The sequence below is a fragment of the Somniosus microcephalus genome, chromosome 8, assembly GCF_052327205.1.
Source record: "Somniosus microcephalus isolate GS21.2 chromosome 8, FLI_Smic_1.0, whole genome shotgun sequence".
NCBI lineage: Eukaryota > Metazoa > Chordata > Chondrichthyes > Squaliformes > Somniosidae > Somniosus > Somniosus microcephalus.
Genome location: NC_140994.1, coordinates 117,670,759 through 117,698,461, shown reverse-complemented (window position 1 = coordinate 117,698,461; position 27,703 = coordinate 117,670,759). Strand labels below are relative to the sequence as shown.

General features: G+C 45.9%; 1 protein-coding gene across 1 annotated transcript in view; it reads left to right on the top strand.

Annotated features, from left to right (window-relative positions):
- The window catches only part of LOC147113758 (ran-binding protein 17-like), an 815,149-nt gene that overhangs the window by 561,040 nt on the left and 226,406 nt on the right, over positions 1-27,703 (top strand). Inside the window, exon 16 of the mRNA XM_085995069.1 lies at positions 10,095-10,183. Within this exon, the coding sequence (XP_085851195.1) occupies positions 10,095-10,183 (89 nt within the window). The remainder of the gene's footprint in view (positions 1-10,094; positions 10,184-27,703) is intronic.

Here is a 27,703-nt window from a genome sequence, read left to right as displayed (position 1 = left end):
ATTGACAGCCATGCCTTCAGCTGCCTGGTCCCTAAGCTCTGAAGTTCCCTCCCTAAACCTCTCCGCCACTCTACCTCTCTCTTATCCTTAAAACCTACGCTGCTTAAAACTTATCTTGATGTCTCTTTCTGAGGCTCGGTGTCAATTTTTGTCTGATAACGCTCCTGTGACGTGCCTTTGGATGTTTTACTACGCTAAAAGCTGGAGTAGTGGCGGCCTCCTGGTCCTCCCTGTTCCACATTTAGGTAAGTATATTAAAAACTTAGCCTGTTGGTTGCGACCTACAGCGATCCCTTTAAGGACGGCTGGTTAGGCCGCATGTTGACCTGGTTTTATTGAGTGCAGCCGGCTGCCTGACGATCATCAACCTTGCAGTGGGGGTCTCCAACAGGCGCTAGGCCCCTTCTTTGCATATGTGAGGGACCTACCCCCTGTTTCAGGCATGGGCACTGCACACCCATTTTGTTGGCCTTTACCAGTGTGGCGGGTGGTGCACTCCTAATGGGCATGTGCTTCCTGGCTGCCAAATTGGAGGCTCATAGTTCGTTTAGCGCCAAAAAATGGGCACAGTGTGACTGAATTTCATGGGCATTGTGTGCAATGCCAAAGGAGATCCACTAGTTTTTCTAAAACGGTAATTCTGCCCAGCCCATTTGCAGATCGGTATATCATTATTGCAGTCACATATTCAAAAGGTACTTGCAGCCTAGTTTGCAGCTTTGTGTCTGTTTTAAGTAATTACTTTTTCTGTTTGTGAAGAAATGCACATAGCTTGACATTTTTTATAGTAACGATATCCATTGTGGGCCAAAAACTACTGCAGTGAAATGTTTTCAGGAAGGAAATATGCTTTCCAAGAGGCTTTTCCTATTTTCACCCCTCTGCTCTTTGCAGCAATGATTTGTTAGTATTAGATATTTATGGGGAAGACATGCTGTGTGATATTAGCACGTGGGTGTGTTGACACATTTGTTCATCAGTGTTACATTGTGTGATCTCACCCCAATTATAAAGGAGAATGGGAAAAATATACAGAACTATCTGCTTACTTCATAGTGCTGTATTGTGTACATTATCATTTTAATTTTGAAATCTTATTATATATCCATGTGTAATAATCAATTGGTTTCTTGCCTTCAATGCCACATGCAGGCTATTCCAGGATGCCTCGGTCATGTTCTTTTCTCTGCTGGTTTTCGGTGGAGTGACTGAATCCAGCCGACTGTTCGTAATTCCAGGGTAATAGATAGCCAGCAATCAATTAAAGGCAATAACGTAATGAAGGATTCTGATCATCTCCTAGGGTCCGGGAGCTCAAAACGGTTTATGGACATCAGCAAAAACCTGGCATTTCATTACTGTCTTAAACTCACTCCTGGACATTTTATTTCTATGTAACAAACAGTGTAAATTAATCTTCATCTTCTATGTTACTGAATGCTGCCACATTTGTGTTGATGTAGAACTATTTTGAATGCACGTCAATGTGAAGGTGGTGGAATAACTTGGGAGTTGGGTTGGCAATCCCACCCTCCAACCTCACTGAAGGAAAGAGGTGTGAGATCAACCCTGAGGAGGTCATGCTGCACTGTCCCAGCTTCACAGCAGCTGCAAAAAGAGCTAAGTTATGGACCACATGGGAACTTTTTACATGTCACTTTGAATGTTCTTAATGTTAGAGCAGAGACCAATGATGCTTCAAGCACTCCAGTAATGTTAAAAGCGGAGCTCTGCTCATGTCTCTGGATAGACAGCAACACGGAGCCTACTGCAGTGTATTTACCTTTAAGGGGAGAACTACTTTTTGACAGCTCCTGTATACTGTAGCACCAGCAGTGACCACACCTGTATATAAACTCTGAGTAGGGATCTGTACTGTAAGTTTAGAGTAACCCTCATCCAGTAAACACCTGTTGATTGTTCCTCTGCAGTCTCTGTCTATTTATTGAAGGACACCATACATCAAGATTCACGGATTGAACATTGGCGACGAGTGGATTCAAACCTACCTGCAACTCTGCATCACCTCCCAGGGATTCGCTCCTGGAGAGCAGTGAAAGGGGAAGGCCGAGTCCAGAAGTGCGGGCGTCGACCATCCAGAGAGGACTTGAACATCGCAGAGGAGGCTGTGGAGAGCTGGGCTTGGTTCTCCAGTCGCGACGACCCAGCGCAGCGGGCTGGCAGCAGGTACGGCGCAGACCCTTCCCGAACAGCGGCGGCTGGAGCTGACCGATGGCACAGAAAAAGGCCGAGCAGCGTCGACGGGGTAAGAGAGAGGGTAAAGCACACAGGGCGCAGCCGGGGTTGAAGACCGAGCGGCGTCAACGAGAGAGGGTAAAGCGCACAGAGCGCAGCCGGGGTTGAAGACCGAGCGGCGTCGACGAAAAAAAAAGAGAGGGCAAAGCGCACAGGGCGCAGCCGGGGTTCAGGACCGAGCGGCGTCAACGAGAGAGGCACGCAGGAAAATGCGCAGAGCGCAGCCAGTGTTCAAGGGCCGAGCAGCGTCCGCGGAGAAGAAGGGAGACGCCATTTTTTTTTTTTTAGCCACAGCGGAGAAGAAGGGAGAGCGCGGGAAGAAAGGAAAGTGCGGGAGATGCCATTTTGAGCCAGCGGAGAAGAAGGGAGAGCGCGGGAGACGCCATTTTTAGCCAGTCTAACCACACCCAGGGATGCCGAAGAGTGGCAGTGTCACAGTGTTCGACAATGAAGTCGAACGTTGGGCGAGATATGTAGAACGCATAGAAGTGTACTGCAAGGCGAATGAAGTGCCAGATGCCAGGAAAGCACTGGTATTGTTGAATTCCATGGGTGCAAAAATGTATGGCTTACTGCGAAACCTAGTAACCCCAGAGAAGCCAGTGGAAAAGGATTTTGAAAGCATAGTGGCAATCCTACAGGACCACTTAAACCCCACACCGCTGCTGATAGCAGAAAGATTTAAGTTTCACAAAAGGAACCAGCATAAAGACGAAAGTAATGCTGAGTATTTAACGGAACTGCGCAAGCTATCGAAACACTGCCAGTTTGGAACGGGACTAGCAGATACTTTAAGGGACAAGTTTGTGTGTGGGCTTCAAAGTGAAGGAACCCAGAAACGGCTTCTATCAGAAAAGGATCTTACGCTGGACAAGGCTTTCAGCATAGCAGTATCACACGAAGCAGCAGCACGGGGCGCGGCAGAGATACAACGGAGACCGCAAGAATATGGCACAAATGAAATGTCATACGGAACAGTGAAGTGCTATCACTGCGGCAGAACAACACACGACCATAAGGATTGCTGGTTCAAGGACCAAGTGTGCAGACAGTGTGGAAAAGTAGGACACATAGCAAGAGTCTGCAGGTCGGAAAAGAAAACCAGCAGCAAGAAATCTCCACAGGAGAAGTACAAGAAGGTACATAAGTTGACGGAGAGTAGTTCGGACGAACAGAAAAGGGATACAGACTCCGGAAGCAAGGAGCTGGGTTGTCTGAAACTACATAATGTGATCAAAACGGAGGATCACCAAACTATCTGGGTCACGCTCAAGATAGCAGGAGTCCAAGTGAAAATGGAATTGGACACAGGATCAGCCCTAACAGTCATAAACCGAAGGGACTACAAGCGGCTATTCTCACATATACCCTTGAGAGATACAGAGATCGTCTTGACGACGTACACGGGGCAAAAAGTCTACCCCAAAGGAAAAATAAGGGTGAACGTTATATATAACGGCGAGGAAACACCAAAAATGGACCTATATGTATTGCCAGAGGGAGGACCACCACTACTAGGACGTGAATGAATCCGGAAGATACAGCTAGATTGGCATTCCATACAAGCACTGACTGTAGATGCCAAAAAGGATGATGACGTCACACCTGGACGACTGTCAAAAATGCTAACTGACGCACAAGAAGTGTTCCAGGAGGAACTCGGAACACTAAAAGGCATAACAGCGACGATCAAAATAGAGGAAAATGCAAGCCCAAAGTTTTTTTTAAGGCCTTATGCGATCCGCCCAGCCGTCGAAGCAGAGCTGGAAGGTTTGGAATGTTCAGGAGTACTGTCCAAAGTGGACTGGAGCGAGTGGGCTACACCCATCGTTCCTGTAATGAAGAGGTCATTGAGTAATACGCCTGGGGAACCAAAGAAGGATCGCACCTGTGGGGACTTTAAGGTGACACGGTACAATATCTGCTTCCGCGGATTTAAGATATTTTCGCCTCGCTATCTGGAGGGAAACGCTTCACTAAGATTGATCTGGCCCAGACGTATCTGCAAATGGAGGTAGAAGAAGCCTCGAAACAGTACCTCACGATCAACACTCATAAAGGTCTCTACCAATACAACCGGCTGGTGTTCGGGGTAGCATCAGCTCCGGCTATTTGGCAAAGGGCAATGGATCAAGTCCTGCAAGGGATCCCAGGGACGCAGTGTTATTTGGATGACATCCTGGTCACGGGCGAAAATGACAGTGATCACCTCGCCAACCTGGAGCAGGTGCTCACTAGATTGAAGGAATATGGGCTCCGAGCTAATCGCCACAAATGCGAGTTTTTCCAGAAACAGATCTCGTATTGTGGCCACGTTATTGATGAAGAGGGGTTACATAAGTCCCCTGAAAAGATTGAGGCAGTAGTCAAGGCTCCAGCACCGGAAAATGTGTCACAACTGAGGTCGTTCCTCGGGCTGGTGAACTACTACCATAAGTTCTTGCCAAATTTGTCTACCGTACTACACCCACTGAACACCCTACTGCAAACGGGGGTACCATGGAAGTGGAATGACGAATGTAAACGAGCTTTCCAGAAGAGCAAAGAATTGATCACATCAAAAGAGGTGTTGGCTCATTTCAACCGAGCACTACCAATTCGGTTGGCGTGTGACGCATCACCCTATGGCATTGGAGCGGTGCTGTCGCACAAATTCTCGGACGGCTCAGAGAGGCCAATAGCCTTTGCGTCATGATCACTAACCTCAGCCGAGCGTAACTATGCCCAGATTGACAGGGAGGCCCTCAGCCTAGTGTGGGGAGTGAAAAAGTTCAACCACTACCTGCACGGACAGAAGTTCACCTTGCTGACTGACCACCAACCACTTGTCCCCATCTTTAATCCAAAAAAGGGTGTTCCGGTGATGACTGCACAACGGCTACAAAGATGGTCCCTTTTTCTAGGGGCGAACCAATATGAAATCGAGTATAAGGGCACGAAACAGCATGAAAACGCTGATGGGCTATCACGCCTGCCACTGCCTACTGTGGAGGAAGCACCAGCAGTGGACCCTGTCAAAATATTTCATTCGACTATAATTGAACGCTTGCCTGTAACTAACGCTGATATAGAGAAGGAGACCCGAAATGACCCGACACTGTCTCGGGTATATGACTTGACGGTGAAGGGATGGCCAACACATGGCAACTCACTGTTGCCAGCATTCTCATCCAGAAGAGAACAGCTGTCAGTATGCCAGGGGACCTTGATGTGTGGATCCCGAGTGGTAATTCCACCCAAGTTAAGGGAGAGAGTGCTCAATGAGCTTCACGAAGGCCATCTGGGAGGGGTGAAAATGAAAAGCCTTGCTAGGGCTTATGTGTGGTGGCCGGGGATCGATCAGCAAATCGAGGACCTGACAAAGAGCTGCTCAGGATGCCAGAAGGTCCAAAATGCACCACCACATGCCCCTCTACACCCATGGGAGTGGCCCTCATCTCCATGGCAACGGGTGCATATTGATTTTGCTGGTCCATTCATGGACTCAATGTTTTTAATAGCCGTGGATGCGCACTCGAAATGGCCTGAGGTGATCAAAATGTTCTCCACCACCACGGAGAATACTATTGCAGTCCTACGGACCATATTTGCCAGGAACCGCTTGCCAGAGCAGATTTGCTCTGATAACGGACCACAGTTTGTGTCCGAGGAGTTTCGAAGATTTATGAAGAGGAATGGGGTAAAGCATTACACATCCGCCCCGTATCATCCAGCCACAAATGGATTGGCTGAGAGGTTCGTACAAACCTTTAAGAAAGCAGTAAGGGCCATGTGCGATGACGACATTCCACTGCAGCATAAGGTGGACAATTTCCTGTTAGCCTACAGAAATGCGACACATGCAGTCACCAACCAGACCCCGGCCATGATGTTCTTTAACCGAAGGTTGAGATCTCGTATGGATTTGCTCAGACCAAATGTACGAAGAGATGTTGAGAATAAGCAATTCCAGCACATCAATGAGAAGCCGACAAGGAGCTTCAATGTAGGGCAACCAGTCTTGGCCCGCGACTACCGAACAGAGAAATGGCAACCAGGAACGATATGCACACGGCAGGGGCCACTAATGTACACAGTGGATGTTGGGGAGAACATTGTGAGACGCCATGTCGACCAGATCCTAGAGTCACAGGAACAAGTCAACCCCATGTCTCGCGTACCTGGTGATGAACCCGATATACAGGTAGCATCTACCCCAGAAACAGTAGCATCGGAAGCTGATGAACCAACCGACGACAGGGGGCCAGAATCGCCTCCGCACCAAGAGCAAGACACTCGGGAAAGGCGCTATCCAGAAAGGATCAGGAAGCCGCCCCAAAGACTGAATTTATAAATGGACTATTTTCAGTTAATGTTGCATGTTAAAAGTGTTAATTGTTAAATGAATGTTATGGTACTGTTAATCTAAAAGGGGAGGAATTGTAGTGTATGTACCTTTAAGGGGAGAACTACTTTTTGACAGCTCCTGTATACTGTAGTACCGGCAGTGACCACACCTGTATATAAACCCTGAGTAAACACGTGTTGATTGTTCCTCTGCAGTCTCTGTCTATTTATTGAAGGACACCATACATCAAGATTCACAGATTTAACACCTACAGTGTAACTCCAGTCTGCCAGCTGGTCTGAGGCTGGTACCTGCAGCATAACAATGCCCTTACTATTACGTAGCAAGTATATCAAACACTATAAGGGCAGTGTGAATAGGTGAAAGGGAAATAGTGGTTTAGGGCTGAAGGATATATTGAATTACGTGACTAATGCTGCAATTTTAATTTTTTTCAAATCTATTACTGGACGATGAATTATTCCGTATATACAGTGTGATTGTTTCTCATATATACACTTTTGATATATTTCTTGTCTTTGGTGTTGATTTATAATTGCTTTTCTGCCTGGACCATCCTCGGCTGTAGCAGCTTGAAGCAGAATTGCCATTGTGAAAATACACCTTGCTGAAATTCGCCCATGAGAAGAACACAGTCCTGGAGGAGAAAGAGGAGGTTTGGTCTGTAAACTATCCAATCAGATAATGGGCCAACAACAGCCTTCAGAAGAAGCGCGTTGCCCTCTGAGTCCAATAAACCAGGTCGTGCAGTCTGGAGACTTCTTCAGAGGTGTCCTCTGTGCTAATCCAGGAAGTAGCAACACCCCAACTCAGACCCCCCCCCCCATCAATGACACCTACTGCCACTGATCTCACAGATTTATAAAACTTGGCGTCCAGAGGAGATCCACATTGTAAATGTCAATTGTGTTTCCGATAATCTAGTAATGTAAACACTGGGCTGATCAACCACTTTGAGGATGTATGATAAATGAACAATCTGACATTTGCAATAGACATCATGATGCTTATTACATGAAGCATTCAAGCACATTAAAAAAAAAGACAAATTACATGAAATATTGTATATAATCTGCCCCTGCAAAAAAATCTCCACTCATAATGAAGATATTATTTACAGGGACAGTATGTGACAAAGCTATATCCCATCTAGTGTGCAAATGATGCTCATTAAATGAAAACGTCTCCTTTAAATATCATGTAGCAAAATTAATATAATAGGAAATTAAATTAGGTGAGCTGTTGGCCCTTGCTGCCCTATTTTTGCTAGCAGATGAGCTGAGATAAAGCCCTGCTCGTGTAAGCGTCTTGTCCCTATTGGTTCTTTTCACATCAGGCAAGCAATTCGGCACCATGATAGGAAGTGCAAGTAAGGTTGGCAACAATATTACGGTCCCTGCAGACTCTAGCCAAGTGCTAAAGTAATTCCTACTTGCCAAACAGGGACTTATGAAAAAGAGGAACTGTGCATCTGTCTGCCTTCTTCCCTCTCTTTACATACAGGATAATGGTGGTTGGGAGAGAGTTATAGGCTGGGATTCTGCCCAGTTCTTCCAATGATATCAGAGACCATGATAAAGGGTTTATGAACTTTGAATTACTACTTAAACACACTTGTTTTTGACAACAGTGATTTTGAAACTTGTTCTGGTGAGCCTCAGTAAAATATTCTCAGTGCTTGATCTTTCCAGTTAAGGATGCTGATACTTATCAGTCTGGAAAAAATAACTTTAACTTTCTTTCCTTCATTTCTGTCTCTCTCCCACTTCTTTCTCCTTTCCTTAACTTTTCTGTCTTTTCCCTTCCTTCACTTCTCTCTTCCTTTGTTTATTTTTCTCTTCCTATATTTTTTCTCTTCCTTCTGTAATGTGCTCTGTTTCCCTTCACTGCTTTCTCTGCCCTTTCACTTTTCTTCCACTCCTTCACTGCTCTCTCCCCTCCACTTTTCTTTTCCCTCCTTCATTTTCTCTTCGCTGCTTCACTATTCTCTCCTTCACTGCTCTCCTCCTCCACTTTTCTTAACCCTCCTTTCCTTTCTCTGCCCGCCTTTACTGCACTTTCTCCCCTCTCTCTCTTTTCTCCCCTCTCTCCATTTAAGAACTGGTGCTTATGTGACATCAAGCTTGGGTTTTAAAAGCCTGAAGACTGAAGCTATAAGTTTCAGAAATGTTAATTCAAACTGCAATCAGTCCACCATACATTTCTCAGCCAGATTGTTTAATGTTCAGATTCAGTTTCTGATTTTTAACAAAGTGTAATGTGAAAAGAAAAACATTTTTTAAAAAAAGCTAAAATTTGCTTCAGTTTTAAAACATTTTTTTTTACCCTGCTACTGACTAAAGTTGCTATCCCTGCTTCTGCAACATTGTTGTGCCCTATCTGTCTCAGCCCATCCTGGACCAGTCCAGCTGGTGAAAATTGAGAGATTCTCGGGCAAGACTCCTTGGTGCCAGGTGTTGGGTGGAGAAATTAGATTCTGATAAAAAAATCAAGGAAAAGGGGGCAGGAAAAAATCATTTGGTTTTGATACTGCGTTCTGTTTTCATCAGTTGAAAGTTGTATGAAAACCACCAATACATTTAAAAAGGATGCAGTGCAGATGGCTTTAAAAAGCTGTTGAACATTTTGAACAGAAAATTACTATATAACTATGTGTTTTGATATACCGCACATTTACAAATATGTAGATACTGAATAGGCAGAGTAGCAGCACAGTTGGCCACTGTACCAACATCCCACAGAGTATTCAGAAGCAGTTCTGCCTCAGTTTGGGTGGCGCCAGATAGCCTGGCCATACTCAATGCCTGGGCTCACCTATGTATAGGTACCAACCTCCACCGCCCGTCAAACCAGCAACCCAGGAGTCAGTGCCTTCAGGAGAGGAGGGGAGAAAGTTGCGATTTTAAATCATTCTAAGGCGTCACTGTATTAACATTCTAATTGTGGTTATTTGTTATTACAATCTACGAGTAGCTAATAGGTGCTTTAATTTTCATAGTGATCCGTGTCAAAGAGCAGTGTTTTGTCTGCCGGATCATTCACTTTGCTCCTTTTAAATGTGTTTATGCTGTACAGTGCATGTAGTGCTTTTCGTACAAAGGATTTATTCAGCATTATACATGTTTCTTTTTTGTTATTTGCCACTGTGCATAACAGCACTTCCCGTTTAAGCCAATTAAAGTCATTCTCGCGCAGTAAAACTGAGGCTCTTGTCTCCAGAAGCTATAAAGAACAGACGATCCTCATTATTTTTAATAAAAACTGATATATTATATCAACTGTGCAAGTATGAAGGTCAATATTTCCTGTTCACATTATGCAATAATTTTTTCCTTCTTTGGTTATGCTTCAAGGTTTAGAGAAAAGAAAAAAATGCCTTTAACTGTGAATGACAACAGTCTGAGATTTGACTATTATTGGCTCATTGCATCTCCATCTGCTGTCTAATAACATAAAAATCAATTACTCTGCCTTTTTTTTCCTCCAACAGTGCATGTTGATTGGCCTGTCACGGGATCTCAGAGGGATTGCCTTTGCTCTGAACACAAAAACCAGCTACACCATGCTGTTCGACTGGCTGTATCCTTGCTACAGTGTCACAGTGCCAGGGTTGTACAAAGTGAGCCATTAGCTGAATGCTTTCACGCTGTGGGGAAGGAGGAAACTGCATTAGCTTAGCTATTCTACGGTTCAGCCGAGGCCCTGCCCTCAGATGCTAGCAGCAGGTCTCCCCTCCTGCATCTACCCTCTACCCCCAGGGCCTGTTGACCTCTCTTGTGATCCTCTGCCTTTGTAGCCTAATTGTACCAGAACAGTGTTATGGGAGGAGAGAGGCAGACATGGGAGAGCAGATGTAGTCTGGAAAGGAAGCACTAAAAGAGGAAGTGATGTGCGCACATTGTTTTTCTTAAAACGTGTATTAATTATTTGTGTGAAATCCGGACCATCTTTATTGCCAAAATTCCCTCTTCCATCTGGAATTTTGTTTTTTGAAGGTGGGAAACGAGTGTACATGGAGCAATAGCAGAAAGTCATCAGCTGTCTTCATGAGTAGCTCTGAGCTTACCCCAAAGCATTCTCCTGTGTGAGCAGAGAACCACATTATCCCACTCAAACCCATTTCTTCCTGCCCTCCAAAAAATGCGCTGCCTCAAACCTCAGAGTCTAGGATTGGCCTGGGTGATCTAATCTTCATTTATAGTTTTGCACAAGCGCGCTAGGTATTGCATTTATCAGGATGTTTTCCTGCAAAGGAAATGCTTACCACCTGAGAATGATTTAAAGCAGAGTAATGAGGGGGTGGAGGGGAAGGGCCTTAGCTTGTCTTTACCAGTAGATGGCAATACTGAGTGCAGTTTAACTTGCTTCAGAATTAAAGCAAAAAAGAAAAACTGTGATACCAGCTTTTCATTTCCAGATTTTTTAAACAGACTTCAAATTCTCAAACTGCTATGGTAGGATTTGAACTCACCTTCTCTAGATTATTAGTCTAGTAACATAACCATTACAGTACCATACCATGTAGCTTTATTACTGTAACATTAGAGCACACTTGAAATACAATCGTACGCCAAAAAATAGGTTCACCACCTTACCAGTGCTAAGGTTGTAGCCCCCTTTTTTCCAACTACTCTTGCTGGGTTTGTTTTATTTTAAGTTTAATGCTACTTTTAGTGTAAATAATATGGGGGAAGAGCAGGGGAGTGGGACTAATTGGATAGCTCTTTCTAAATGCTGGCACAGGCACGATGAGCCGAATGGCCTCCTTCTGTGCTGTATGATTCTATGATATTCTACCCTACCTATTCTAAACTTTTTCTTTATCTCTACATTTGATGCTTTTTTTGTTTCCTTCCATTTCTTCTGTCTCCCTGCTCCCACGGCCCACTTTGGAGGCAGGAGAAATTGGACTAAAATCTACCTTTTGACAAAGATTGTTGTAGATACCATGTTTTCCAGCATCAAAGACAAGATTAGGGGTGCAAATCAGTATTCTCATCACCCCCACCGCCTGACAGTACCTGGACAGGTAAACTCGCCTATGGTAGTCAAAGGATTAAACTTTTCTTCCTCAAGGCTGGGGAGGGGAGAGAGAGGAGGGGGTACCAGCAAAACACTGCCCATTTTCACATATTTGTTTTGTGACAGTTTCTTGCTGTAATTTCTATTGACAGAAGAAGCACAGTTGTGCCTTTATCCGAAATTTAAGCATCGATGAAAGACAGAGAGATTTTATAAGAATGCTGCAATATGAGACTCATCTATTCTATTGGAAATATAAATGCTTCAAACTGTCAGAAAGACAAAGTGAAAAAGAACAGTTTGTTTTATTCCTGGCAGGGTAGGTTCTACCATTGTTCTGGTCATTTAAAATGCAGGGCTACACCCCAATCCTTCGTCTCTGGGTTCTGAGATTTGAATCCAACTCAAGAAGATGGGATGAAAATCTTCCCCAGCGTTCCACATGAAGTGAGTTTGTGCAGCCTCAGTCCACTTCTTAATGGGCATGGACCCAAATCATAAAACTGCCTCCAATTGGACATCATAGAATGTTACAGCACAAAAGGAGGCCATTCGGCCCACCGTGCTTGTGCCAGCTCTTTGAAAGAGCTACCAATTAGTCTCTTTCCCCGCAGCCCTGCAATTGGCATTTAATTGACAAGCTCACTCAGAGAAGCCATAGGGTGGCTCATTAGGAAATGGAAGTGTCACACACATGTAGTAGGAGCAGCTTTACTCTGTATTTAATCCTTGCTATTCACAGTGCTTGATGCTGACGCTAGCTGACTGAATTGGTAAGTGTTCCATTCGCCAGCACTGCTATCCTTCACTGCAATGAGCACAAAATCCCCACCCCCCCCAAAAAAAATTCCAAAATGTAATGGGCCAGTATTTGCTCGCCGTTATTTATGGGTAAATGGTGCGGCAGCTTCAAGTGAGGAGCAGGTGAATATCCAAAAGTTGCCGTCTGAGTTGTGCCGCTCCACCGTTAACTTTGCAGAAATGGCATTTCACCCTTAGACTCCCTGTTTTCTTAGGAATTTGCTGTATTTGCCCAATAATTGCTCATTAAACTCGCCACAGAATGTTAAGTCTACTAATTACCAGCGTATGTACCTTTTTTTTTATTCGTTCCTGGGATGTGGGCGTCGCTGGCAAGGCCAGCATTTATTGCCCATCCCTAATTGCCCTTGAGAAGGTGGTGGGGAGCTGCCTTCTTGAACCGCTGCAGTCCCTGTGGTGAAGGTACTCCCACAATGTAATAAGTGTTAATGACTGGCAATCGACCTCTCTGGCACCGAAAATTAACTATTGTAAGTGTAAAGTCTCATTCCTTCAGAGCTTGAATTTTTTGGAGAGATTTTAAAAATGTCCATTTTTTGTAAATCCTTCTGTCTTTCTCTTTGCTTTCTCTCTTAATCCACTCTTTCCCTCTCTTTATTTCTCTTTCTGTGCCTGATTTGACATTGGATTCACCACTCTAATTTACCCTCCTTCTCAGTCCTTCTGCTGTTTACTTCTCAATCCTTAAATCTCATTGGTTAAGGAGATACACAGTTGCTTGCCATCGCTGCGCTATCAGCTCGCACTTTCAGTAACTTTGTGGGGAAAAATTTGCTGAGCTGAAGAGTGCAAGGGAAAGTCTAACTAACGACAGGTGCCATTAGATGCCCTGCTACAGCAAAATCTGGCCCAATAAATCATGAAGCAAATTGAAACAGTAGGCCATAATTTGCTGTGGTAGGTCATAATAACGTGCACACACAGACTTGCACAGACACACACACTATCACACACACACAACACACATCTCCTCTGATATTGCTCATGGTGAGCCAGTGGATCTACTAAACTTTGGTGTCTGAAATGTGACAGGAGATTAGTGTGATGCTTACACAAAGTGTGCACCATGCACAAGACTTTTAATATATTCATGGAATCTTTGTATAACAAACCTTTTTAAACCATTTCCCTGCTGGAAGTTCCACTCATATACGCACATACCTCACTAAAAAGAACTACCTAACCAGCCCCAACAAGGGCTGCATATCCAAGGTTCGATTGTGCTTATGTCAGCAGATGAAGATTAGACAATAGCCAAGATCACGGTGAGGCTAATGGCGCTCACCCGTATTTATGTGCAACTGGTACAGCAACTTCAGGTGAGGGGCAGATGTGTGGTTAAATTCAAAAATCCAAAAGTTGTTGTCCCAGTTGCGCTGCTCTGCCATTAGCTTCACAAAAACGGCATCTCACTGACTGACTCACCTTTAATGAATGGCATGAAGTTGCTGTATTTGCGCAGTAGGTACGAACTAAGCTTGCTACGGAAAGTTACGTCTTGTCTATTCCAGTCTAAGTACCTTTTTAATGACGTGATAACTGTTAATTACTGCCAGTCAACTTTTCGGGCATTGAAAATTAACTATTACAAGCCTGAAGTCTCATTCCTTCAGGTTTTAATTGTTGTTGGAGATTTTAAAAAGGTCAAATTTAATTTTTTTTAACTTTTTCTTTCTGTCTCTTTTTTTCTCTCTCTCAATCCTATTTTTTTCCCAGTCTTTATTTCTCTTTCCATATCTGATTTGACATTGAATTCACCCACTCTAATTTACTCGTCCTTCTCAGTCCTTGCGCTGTTAATGTCATAATCCTTCAGTCTGGTTGTTCTGTACACTCAGGTCCCAGATGCCCGGTTTCCTTCGCTGCGCCGTTATCAGGTCGCACTTTCAGCAACTTGCCACACAATAAAATTAAAAACCAAACATGCAGGGGCAAGTCTAACAAACTGCAGACACCATGGGCCCGATTTTGTGGATTGTGTGGGAAATGGTCGGGTTTCCCCGAATGTGGGGTTCTGACACACAAAAAAATGTGTCAGCCAGCTGCACGCAATTTTCCCTCAAGTGGCCAATTAATTTCCAGCGTGTGGGCAGCCTTGCAAATTGTCCATTTCTAGTCAGAAAGCCCCACAGTATGATGTCATCATTCGTGGTGCTTTCAAGGTCCATAGCAAGCACTGCATCCTCTGAAGGCTTCCAAACGAACCATACAGGATGGCAGAGGAGCCTGCAGCAGCTGTGGCCAGTGCCAGACCCCGAGCTGCCTCCAAATTCGATGAAGCTTCACTGCAGGCATTATTGGATGGGGTTAGGGCCCACAGGGAGGTCCTCTTCCCTAGGTCAGGCAGGAAGAGGCCTCCCACCGAGACCATGGATGCAGGTGTCAGCAGATGTCAACTCGAATGTGCATGTAACCTTGGCATCACATCTCTAACTCCTTCCTCTACTCCCCCACAGGACCATCCAGAGCCCCCGTCCCCACTGTGGAGGAGGAAGAGGCTGTGCAGCCAGACTCCTCAGAGGAAGCTCCAACCTCTGAGGGCGCAGCGTCAGCAGAAGTAAGCACACCCAGCACCAGCGCAGACACTCACACCTCGGTGGGTCCTTCAGGACATAGAGTAGTGTTGTCACCTGATGTTTCACAGCTCACAAGTGAGCCTCAGCAGATTCTGGAGACAGGGACAGCAGTGGAGAGTCCTCGTTGGAGGGCGCAGGACTCTGCCAGCTCAGCTCAGCTGCGCTTCATGTCGACCCTCTGCCTCTGGGTCCATCCGCAAGAGAAGAGGTGATGGATCTCCATGCACAGATGCAGGAGTCTCTGGCAGGTTTTGTCTCCAGGGTCGCTGCGAGTGTGGAGCGAATGGAGGAGTCCATAGCGACCATGAGCAGAGCCTTTGTGGAGTCATTGGCGCATGAACGCATCACCATGGAAAGGTTGGCAACCTCCATGGAGGAGATAACTCACCAGGGTACGGAAAACATGGTGAGTGCTCATAAGAGAATGACATCTCTTGAGCAGTGTTGGCCATCTATTGAACAGAGAAACCAGACCTTCATGGAAGTCCTTCTGAGTAGGACTGCCAGTGCAGAAACAGGTCCCCATGGCCCCCTAAAGCGCAGCAAGGTGCTCTCAAGCCACTTCCAAGCGCTGGCCCCTTCTGGCCTGTGCAGCTTCAGGTGAGTGAGCAGCAGCCTGGTGCTCCTGTTGCTCATCCTGCTGTTCCTGGTTCTGCTGCTGCCGCCTCTGCTGCTGGAGATCCTCTAATGGCAAGAAGGGAAGGAAAAAAAGGCGTCCTATGCTTCTCGTAGATGCCTCTGCTGAGGAAGCGCTGAGTGAGGGTGGCGAGAGGGGCTTCCCAGGAGATCACATTGGAGAAATGTGTGAGGCTCCAACCTTCCACAGCTGTGCCTAAGCCTTGAGGAAGTAGCCCCCAGCCTGCAGCAACAAGGTCCTTCACCAAACAAATGCTGTCCCTTTAAATCGCAGCTTTCCCGACTGACCTGCAGCTGACAGCAAGCAAGCCGGCAAGCTTCATGCCAGGTTTCATCAGCGGGGTTCCCCACAGGCGTGTTTAGCGTGGGGAACCCTACAAAATCGCAACGGCCCCTGAAAATCGGCTTTAACATGGAAATAATTGGTAATTAGTGTTCTGACGGCCAGTCCCGCCAGCGGCGGGCGGGACTGAATCGGGTCGCGGAGAAACGGCGGTCTGAAAGTCAGACGGGGAATCAGGCGGTGGGGGTCGCGACCCCCTTTTTCGGTGATTTTCAGCCCCCGGCCGCCTGAAAAGCCGCCCGACGGCTGGCAGAAAATCGGGGCCCATGAGTGCACGTGTGTGTGTGACTCTGTACATGAGAGTGTGTGTGTTTGTGTGTATGTAAGTAAATAAAATAATCAGCATGGACAAAGTATTGAACCCAGGACCTTCATGGTCTGTGTGGCTCAGCACCACACTGGGTAGTGCATGCACCGATGTAAATATATTTCTCAATGGTTCTCTGTACAATATCCCGTGGCAAAGATCTGCAGCAGAGTCTTGAGGTAATGTTTTATTCTGTGTTTTCCATTTATCAGTTCCTGTGGCTTCAAGACAGTAATATCCAGACACTTAGGTGGCAGCTATGATCATCAATCAGCTGGTGGGTTTTTGCCGGCTGCTTTCACCCTCACTGACTCTTTTTACCGTATTACTTTAAAAACAGTTCTTCTTCTCTGCCCCTCACTCACATTTTCTAATCGGGGAGATTGCACTCTCTGATGTTCAAACATGGACTGTTATTTTCCAGTATCTTTACACTTGTAATATCACACGATTCCTTGTATTTTTCACAAATCACTTGTTCATGTGTTGAATGCCTTTCATTGTAACTTGATGTTGGCTACTTTGTTTTTTGGGTTCCTCAAAGTAAGGGATTGGCAGTGCTGAGAATAGAACACTCCATTTCAGGCACACAGTGTCTGAATCGAGCACTCCCAGCACACTTAGATGCAGCGCGAGCTCAAAAGTGTGCATCTGCCCTAACCTCAGAAGAGAGGCCCGAACTGCACCTGTGTGACATTCTTCTGTTACCTACACAAGCCATCCTATGATGTCTGCGATTTCCAGTTTAGTGTCATTTTGTACCGAACTAAGTACAGTTTTGTGCTTTGGGCACAGGACATATGTTTTACAAAGAAACGTTTAAAATATACTTCATATTATAAAATAATAGAAAATCAGAGGATGAATTGGGTGTAACAATACCTCAGTGCTCCATAACTGCATTATTTGTACAACAGCTGTTACTGTGCATATAATGCACTGCTCCTATATAAAAAGATAATCTGCACTCCCATGATTAGCAAATTACGCCAATGAGACACTAAGGCACAGACCAGAAAGTCTCAGGCTCAGATCAGTTAGGTGATCTCAGCCAGGGCATCAGCTGAGAGCTATGACGAGCTTCTGCAGGATTAGGGTAGGTTAAAATCAGCCAGGGTCTTATAGGAACAGGAGTAGGCTATTCAAACCTCAAGCCTATTCAGTCATTCAATTAGATGTCAGCCATGGCTCAGTTGGTAGCACACTTGCCTCTGAGTCAGAAGGTTGTGGGTTCAAATCCCATTCCAGAGACTTGAGCACAAAAATCTAGGCTGACACTTCAGTACATTACTGAGGGAGTGCCGCACTGTCAGAGGTGCTGTCTTTCGGATGAGACGTTAAACCGAAGTGTTGTCTGCTTTCTCAAGTGGATGTAAAAGATCCCATGGCACTATATTGAAGAAGAGCAGGGGAGTTATTCCCGGTGTCCTGGCCAATATTTATCCCTCAATAAATATCACAAAAAAAAACATTATCTGGTCATTATCACATTGCTGTTTGTGGGAGCTTGCTGTGCGCAAATTGGCTGCCGCGTTTCCTACATTACAACAGTGACTACACTTCAAAAGTACTTAATTGGCTGTAAAGCGCTTTGGGACGTCCTGCGGTCATGAAAGGCGTGATATAAATGCAAGTCTTTCTTTCTAGACCATGGCTGATCTGTATCTTAACACCATCTATGCACCCTGATTCCATAATCCCTAATACCTGTTAAGGTTTTACTCCCAACAGCTATTCAGGGATCCTTGCTTGAAAGCCCACATGTGGATATAGGGTGGGACAAGATATCCTCCAGGGTTGGATACAATGGTCCCGCTAACTTTTTTTGGGTGCGCAGCCCATTCAAATTTCCGCGCATGCGCGGTTTTTCCATTTAAAAGCCACTGGGAGGCCTGTGCGGGACCACCAAACAGGAATATTGGGTGGATAGACTACTGAAATTCACTCTCTTAATAGAATATTACAACTGAAAGAGCCCATTAGGCCCATTGAGTTTTTCTTGACATGATCTACAGTAGTCTAATCCTATTCTCCTTCTCGCTCCAATATAAATGCAAGTTTTCCTCATGCCTTTCAATATTCCTCTTTTTCAAGAAACTATCTAATTCTCTTTGAAGGTTTTTTTGGTTATCTTAAATTTGTGCCCTCTCGTTACCATCTCGCCACCCCGTGGAAACAATCCATCACTATTTTCCCCACCATAACCCTTCATAATCTTGAAGACCTCTATTACGTCATCTTGCTCAGCTCCAGTGGGGAGAAACAAGCCCTATCTTCTCAAGTCTCTATTCATTAGTGTAACATTCCAGTGAATCTTAACTACACTTTTTCTATTTTATATCCTTTATAAGGGATGCACAAAACTCTAACTCGCAGCATAACTGAGGTATTGCACAAATTCAACGTTACCTCCTTGCTTTTATATTCTGTGTCTTTGGATACAAAGCCAAGGATTCTGTTTGCCTTTTTCTTGCCTTCACTCTTAATGACCAATGTATATGAACAATGATGGATAGGAAAAGAATCACCGTTCCAGCCAGCCTGTCCCTCACAACTGCAATGCCTTGTGTATCACAATATCTTCACTCCCCACCAATGTTCCCTTCGCTCTGGACCTCCCTGCAGCCGGCTCACCGGCTTTTCAGTGGGCCACGCACCCCAAAAATATTATAGGGAACATTGCTCCCCACCCCACCTGAAACCATATGATGATCTGGAAAAGGCAAAAAAAACAGGTAAATCCCAGGCCAATTAGGGGAAAAAAATCTGAAATATTCCTCTCTGATCCCTTTAGACATTCAAAACTAGTCCAGGAGACCTCTCTTGCCCTGATAATTTTATGCTGTACATAACTTTTTTACGAGATGATCTCTACCCCAGCCAGAAGCAGGTCCAGGTCTCGCTTGAAGGAATTCAGTGAATCAACATTCACCGCACAAGCCGGCAGCCTGTTTGAGGTTCACTATTCTCTGAGAAGAGTAACATCTCCTGACATCTAACCTAGATCTGGCCTTACATAACTTGAAATTGTGACCCCTGGTCCGCCCCAACCTATTTAGACAAAATGTCTACACAAACACAATCTAGTCCCTTCATCATTTTATAAACCTCAATCAGATCACCCCTTAGTCTACACTTCTCTAAAGTATAGAATCCCAGCTCTTTGAGCCTATCTTGGTTAAGAAGTTGCTTTAAACTGTGTATTAATCTTGTGGCCCTCTTCCTCACATTTTCCAATGCCTCAATATCACCCACCATGTGAGGAGACCAAAACTGGACATAGTATTCCAACTGAGGCCTGACTAAGGTCTTGTGCATGGACAAAATAGTATCCTTTGTCTTACAGTGAATTGTCCTATAAATACACCAAGCACTCTATTCACTCTAGCTATTATCATATCTGCACATAAAGATCCCTCTGTTCCTCTACGCCATTCAAATCTTGCCATTTAAGGTGTATTTCCTTTCCTTACTTTTACTTCCAAAATGTTTTACTGTGTTCTCCTGTAGTTCTGCACAATCCTTACCACAATTTATCATATTCCCCAATTTGTTATCAGCAGCAATTTTTGATATTGTTCCCTCAATTCCCAAGTTCAGATCTTTTATGTATATTGTAAATAAGAGCGGCCCCAACACCTAGCCCTGTGGAACACCATCCACCACATTTCTTCAGCCAAAAAATTTCCTTTTACTCCAACCCTTTCCTTTCTGCCATCCAACCATCTTCTTTTCATGTGGCCACATTCCTCTTCATTCCATGCACCACTACCTTTGCCATAAGCCTCTGATGTGGTACATTATCAAATGCGTTCTGAAAATCCCTATGAAACACATCCACTGCATTTCCTTTATTTTCTTCAAAACATTCTATAGATTGGTCAAGCATGGCCCACCTTTTACAAATCCATGCTGAGCGGCCTTGATGCCTCTTCAATTGCTTAGTAATTTCATCCCAAAATCCTGACGACTCCAGCACAGGAAAGGAAATAAACCAATAGCAGAGACCTGATTGAACTCCGATTAATTTTTTCCTCCTTCTTTACATAAATTTCATTGTGTCTCACTCCTTTTTAAACCTTCCGCATCAATTCCGCTCATCTTTTCTTGGCTTATATCACACTCTTTCTCCCCATCCCTCGTTTAAACACTTCCCACATTTCCAGGCACTTTCCCTTATATCTCTATATTGCAGTCCCACTCTCTTTTCACTTAAAGGGGTTGGGGGCTGTTAACTTCGGGCAAGCCGACTGATAAGAGCTACAGGAGGCCTGGTCCATTTTGAGGACAGGACTTCATTAATATGCATTAATGTCTCAAAGGGGCATCCCGCTGGCGCAATATCAAGCGCCCCAATGGCCGATCTGGCTGGCAAAAAAGGTAAGTCCAGATTGTTGGGCTGCGATCGTCGGGCACACTACCACCACTGTACCTCATTACACTACTGCCACTTTACTTCAGTGCACTAACCCCACTTTACTTCAGTGCACTAACCCCACTTTACGTCAGTGCACTAACACCACTTTACTTCAGTGCACTAACCCCACTTTGCTTCAGTGCACTAACCCCACTTTGCTTCAGTGCACTAACCCCACTTTACTTCACTGCACTAACCTAATTTTACTTCAGTGCACTAACCCCACTTTACTTCACTGCACTAACCTCACTTTACTTAAGTGCACTAGCCCCACTTTACTTCAGTGCACTAACACCACTTTACTTCAGTGCACTAACCTCATTTTACTTCAGTGCACTAACCCCACTTTACTTCAGTGCGCTAACCCCACTTCAGTGCACTAACATCACTTTACATCAGTGCACTAACACCACTTTACTTCAGTGCACTAACCCCACTTTACTTCAGTGCACTAACACCACTTTACTTCAGTGTGCTAACCCCACTTTACTTCAGTGCACTAACCTCACTTTACTTCAGTGCACTAACCCCACTTTACTTCAGTGCACTAACCCCACTTTACTTCAGTGCGCTAACCCCACTTTACTTCAGTGCGCTAACCCCACTTTACTTCAGTACGCTAACCCCACTTCAGTGCACTAACATCACTTTTCATCAGTGCACTAACACCACTTTACTTCAGTGCACTACCCCCACTTTACTTCAGTGCATTAACACCACTTTACTTCAGTGCACTAACCCCACTTTACTTCAGTGCACTAACCTCACTTTACTTCAGTGCACTAACCCCACTTTACTTCAGTGCACTAGCCCCACTTTACTTCAGTGCACTAGCCCCACTTTACTTCAGTGCACTAGCCCCACTTTACTTCAGTGCACTAGCCCCACTTTACTTCAGTGCACTAACCCCACTTCAGTGCACTAACACCACTTTACTTCAGTGCGCTAACCCCACTTTACTTCAGTGCGCTAACCCCACTTTACTTCAGTGCGCTAACCCCACTTTACTTCAGTGCGCTAACCCCACTTTACTTCAGTGCGCTAACCCCACTTTACTTCAGTGCGCTAACCTCACTTTACTTCAGTGCACTAACCCCGCTTTACTTCAGTGCACTAACACCACTTTACTTCAGTGCACTAACACCACTTTACTTCAGTGCACTAACCTCACTTTACTTCAGTGCACTAACCCCACTTTACTTCAGTGCACTAGCCCCACTTTACTTCAGTGCACTAACCCCACTTTACTTCAGTGCAGTAACCTCACTTTACTTCAGTGCACTAACCTCACTTCAGTGCACTAACCCCGCTTTACTTCAGTGCACTAACCCCACTTTACTTCAGTGCACTAACCCCACTTTACTTCAGTGCCCTAACCTCACTTTACTTCAGTGCACTAAACCCACTTAACTTCAGTGCACTAACCCCACTTTACTTCAGTGCACTAACCCCACTTTACTTCAGTGCACTAACCTCACTTTATTTCAGTGCACTAACACCACTTTACTTCAGTGCACTAACCTCACTTTACTTCAGTGCACTAACACCACTTTACTTCAGTGCACTAACCCCACTTTACTTCAGTGCACTAACCCCACTTTACTTCAGTGCACTAACCCCACTTTACTTCAGTGCACTAACCCCACTTTACTTCAGTGCACGAACCCCACTTTACTTCAGTGCACGAACACCACTTTACTTCAGTGCACTAACCTTGTTAGATCCGTGTATCTTAATGTTGTGTCCTTCAATAATCAGACAACAGACTGCAGGGAACGATTCAACAGGTGTTTACTGAATGAGGGTTACTCTAGAACTAACTATGCAGATCACTACTCAAGGTTTATATACAGGTGTGGTCACTGCCGGTACTACAGTATACAGGAGCTGTAAAAAGTAGTTCTCCCCTTAAAGGTACATACATTACAATTCCTCCCCTTTTAGATTAACAGTACCATAACACTCATTTAACAATTAAATATCAAACTAATTACAATTAACACTTTTAACATGCAACATTAGCTGAAAATAGTCTATTTATAAATTCAGTCTTTGGGGAGGCTTCCTGATCCTTTCTGGATAGCGCCTTTCCCGAGTGTCTTGCTCTTGGTGCGGAGGCGATTCTAGCCCCCTGTCGTCGGTTGGTTCATCAGCTTCCGATGCTACTGTTTCTGGGGTAGATGCCACCTGTACGTCAGGTTCATCACCAGGTACGTATGGGCGAGGCATGGGGTTGACTTGTTCCTCTGACTCTAGGATCTGGTCAGCATGGCGTCTCACGATGCTCTCCCCAACGTCCACTGTGTACAATAGTGGGCCCTGCCATGTGCATATCGTTCCTGGCTGCCATTTTTCTGTTCGGTAGTCACGGGCCAAGACTGGTTGCCCTACATTGAAGCTCCTTGTTGGCTTCTCATGGATGTGCTGGAATTGCTTACTCTCAACATCTCTTCGTACGTTTGGTCTGAGCAAATCCAGGCGAGATCTTAACCTTCGGTTAAAGAACATCATGGCCGGGGTCTGGTTGGTGACTGCATGTGCCGCATTTCTGTAGGCTAACAGGAAATTGTCCACCTTATGCTGCAGTGGAATGTCGTCATCGCACATGGCCCTTACTGCTTTCTTAAAGGTTTGTACGAACCTCTCAGCCAATCCATTTGTAGCTGGATGATACGGGGCGGATGTGTAATGCTTTACCACATTCCTCTTCATAAATCTTCGAAACTCCTCGGACACAAACTGTGGTCCGTTATCAGAGCAAATCTGCTCTGGCAAGCGGTTCCTGGCAAATATGGTCCGTAGGACTGCAATAGTATTCTCCGTGGTGGTGGAGAACATTTTGATCACCTCAGGCCATTTCGAGTGCGCATCCACGGCTATTAAAAACATTGAGTCCATGAATGGACCAGCAAAATCAATATGCACCCGTTGCCATGGAGATGAGGGCCACTCCCATGGGTGTAGAGGGGCATGTGGTGGTGCATTTTGGACCTTCTGGCATCCTGAGCAGCTCTTTGTCAGGTCCTCGATTTGCTGATCGATCCCCGGCCACCACACATAAGCCCTAGCAAGGCTTTTCATTTTCACCCCTCCCAGATGGCCTTCGTGAAGCTCATTGAGCACTCCCATCTTGGGTGGAATTACCACTCGGGATCCACACATCAAGGTCTCCTGGCATACTGACAGCTGTTCTCTTCTGGACGAGAATGCTGGCAACAGTGAGTCGCCATGTGCTGGCCATCCCTTCACCGTCAAATCATATACCCGAGACAGTGTCAGGTCATTTCGGGTCTCCTCTATACCAGCGTTAGTTACTGGCAAGCATTCAATTATAGTCGAATGAAATATTTCGACAGGATCCACTGCTGGTGCTTCCTCCGCAGTAGGCAGTGGCAGGTGTGATAGCCCATCAGCATTTCCATGCTGTTTCGTGCCCTTATACTCGATTTCATATTGGTGCGCCCCTAGAAAAAGGGACCATCTTTGTAGCTGTTGTGCAGTCATCACCGGAACGCCCTTCTTTGGATTAAAGATGGAGACAAGTGGTTGGTGGTCAGTCAGCAAGGTGAACTTCTGCCCGTGCAGATAGTGATTGAACTTTTTCACTCCCCACACTAGGCTGAGGGCCTCCCTGTCAATCTGAGCGTAGTTACGATCGGCTGAAGTTAGTGATCGTGACGCAAAGGCTATTGGCCTCTCTGAGCCGTCTGAGAATTTGTGCGACAGCACCGCTCCAATGCCGTAGGGTGACGCATCACATGCCAACCGAATTGGTAATGCCGGGTTGTAATGGGCCAATACCTCTTTCGATGTGGTTAGTGTTTTGCTCTTCTGGAAAGCTCGTCTACATTCGTCACTCCACTTCCATGGCACCCCAGTTTGCAGTAGGGTGTTCAGTGGGTGTAGTATTGTAGACAAATTTGGCAAGAACTTATGGTAGTAGTTTACCAGCCCGAGGAACGACCTCAGTTGTGACACATTTTCCGGTGTTGGAGCCTTGACTACTGCCTCAATCTTCTCTGGGGACTTATGTAACCCCTCTTTATCGATAACGTGGCCACAATACGAGATCTGTTTTCTAAAAAACCCGCATTTGGGGCGGTTAGCTCGGAGCCCATATTCCTGCAATCTAGTGAGCACCTGCTCCAGGTTGGCAAGGTGATCACTGTCATTTTCGCCCGTGACCAGGATGTCGTCCAAATAACACTGGGTCCCTGGGATCCCTTGCAGGACTTGTTCCATTGCCCTCTGGCAAATAGCCGGAGCTGATGCTACCCCGAATACCAGCCGGTTGTATTGGTAGAGACCTTTATGGGTGTTGATTGTGAGGTATTTTTTTGATGCTTCTTCTACCTCCATTTGCAGATACGCCTGGGCCAGATCAATCTTAGTGAAGCGTTTCCCTCCAGATAGCGAGGCGAAAATATCTTCAATCCGCGGAAGTGGATATTGTACGGTGTGAAGGACCGGGTTTACTGTTACCTTAAAGTCCCCACAGATGCGAACCTTCCTTGGTTCCCCAGGCATGCTGCTCAGCGACTTTTTCATCACATTGACGATGGGTGTAGCCCACTCGCTCCAGTCTACCTTGGACAGTACACCTGAACGTTCCAGACTCTCCAGCTCTGCTTCAACGGCTGGGTGGATCGCATAAGGTACTGGTCTGGCCTTAAAAAATTTTGGGCTTGCGTTTTCTTCAATTTTAATCATCGCTGTCATGCCTTTTAGTGTTCCGAGTCCTTGCTGGAACACTTCTTCGCATTAGTTAGGATCTTTGACAGTCGCCCAGGTGTGACGTCATCATCCTTTTTGTCAGCCACAGTCAGTGCCTGTATGGAATGCCAATCTAGCTGTATCTTCCGGATCCATTCACGTCCTAGTAGTGGTGGTCCTCCATCTGGCAATACATATAGGTCCATTTTTGGTGTTTCTAGGTTTCGTAGTAAGCCATACGTTTTTGCACCCATTGAATTCAACAATACCAGCGCTTTCTTGTCATCTGGCACTTCATTCACCTTGCAGTATACTTCTATGCGTTCGATATATGTCGTCCAATCTTCGACTTCATTGTCGAACGCTGTGATACTGCCACTCTTCGGCATTTTTGGGTGTGGTTAGACTGGCTTAAAATGGCGTCTCCCGCGCTTTCCTTTCTTCCCCGCTGCGGCTTAAAATGGCGTCTCCCGTCCTGCTGCCAACGCCGCTCTCGGCAGTCCTCGTGGCAAATGGCAGCGCCTCGCGTTTTCCTGCACGCCTCTCTCCCCCGTTGACGCTGCTCGGCCCTTGAACACTGGCTGCGCTCTGCTCTCTCTCATCTCTCTCCCCCATTGACGCTGCTCGGCCCTTGAACACCGGCTGCGCTCTGCTCTCTCTCCCCCGTTGACGCCGCTCGGTCCTGAACACCGGCTGCGCTCTGCCCTCTCTCCCCCGTCGACGCTGTTCGACCTTTTTCTGTGCCGCTCGGTCGGGCTCTAGCCCATCGCTGTCTGGGAATGGTCTGCGCAGTACCTGTTGCCAGCCCGTTTCGCTGGACCACCGTGACTGGAAAGCCAAGCCTGGCTCTCGACAGCCTCCCCTGCGATGCTCAAATCTCTGCTGGATGACTGGGCGGTTGCCCGTGGGCGACGCCCGTGCTTCTGGACTCGACCTTCTTCCACTGTTCTCCAGGAGCGAATCCCTGGGAGGTGATGCAGAGTTGCAGGTAGGTTCGAACTTGCTCATCGCCACTGTTAGATCCGTATATCTTAATGTTGTGTCCTTCAATAATCAGACAACAGACTGCAGGGAACGATGCAACAGGTGTTTACTGAATGAGGGTTACTCTAGAACTATCTATACAGATCACTACTCAGGGTTTATATACAGGTGTGGTCACTGCCGGTACTACAGTGTACAGGAGCTGTAAAAAGTAGTTCTCCCCTTAAAGGTACATACATTACAAACCTCACTTTACTTCAGTGCACTAACCCCACTTTACTTCAGTGAACTAACCCTACTTCAGTGCACTAACCTCACTTTACTTCAGTGCACTAACACCACTTTACTTCAGTGCACTAACACCACTTTACTTCAGTGCACTAACCCCACTTTACTTCAGTGCGCTAACCCCACTTTACTTCAGTGCACTAACCTCACTTCAGTGCACTAACCCCACTTTACTTCAGTGCACTAACCCCACTTTACTTCAGTGCACTAACCTCACTTTACTTCAGTGCACTAACCTCACTTTACTTCAATGCACTAACCTCACTTCAGTGCACTAACCCCACTTTACTTCAGTGCACTAACCCCACTTTACTTCAGTGCACTAACCCCACTTTACTTCAGTGCACTAACCTCACTTTACTTCAGTGCACTAACCCCACTTTACTTCAATGCACTAACCTCACTTTACTTCAGTGCACTAACCCCGCTTTACTTCAGTGCACTAACCTCACTTTACTTCAGTGCACTAACCTCACTTTACTTCAGTGCACTAACTCCACTTTACTTCAGTGCACTAACCCCACTTTACTTCAGTGCACTAACCTCACTTTACTTCAGTGCACTAACCCCACTTTACTTCAGTGCACTAGCCCCACTTTACTTCAGTGCACTAACCCCGCTTTACTTCAGTGCACTAGCCCCACTTTACTTCAGTGCACTAACCCCGCTTTACTTCGGTGCGCGAGCCCCGCTTTACTTCGGTGCGTGAGCCCCGCTTTACTTCGGTGCACGAGCCCCGCTTTACACCGGTGCACTAACCCCGCTTTACGTCGGTGCGCGAGCCCCGCTTTATGCTGGTGCGTGAACCCTGCTTTACGTTGGTGCGCGAACCCCGCTTTACGTCGGTGCACTAGCCCCGCTTTACTTCGGTGCACAAGCCCCGCTTTACTTCGGTGCACGAGCCCCGCTTTACTTCGGTGCACGAGCCCCGCTTTACTTCGGTGCACGAGCCCCGCTTTACTTCGGTGCACGAGCCCCGCTTTACTTCGGT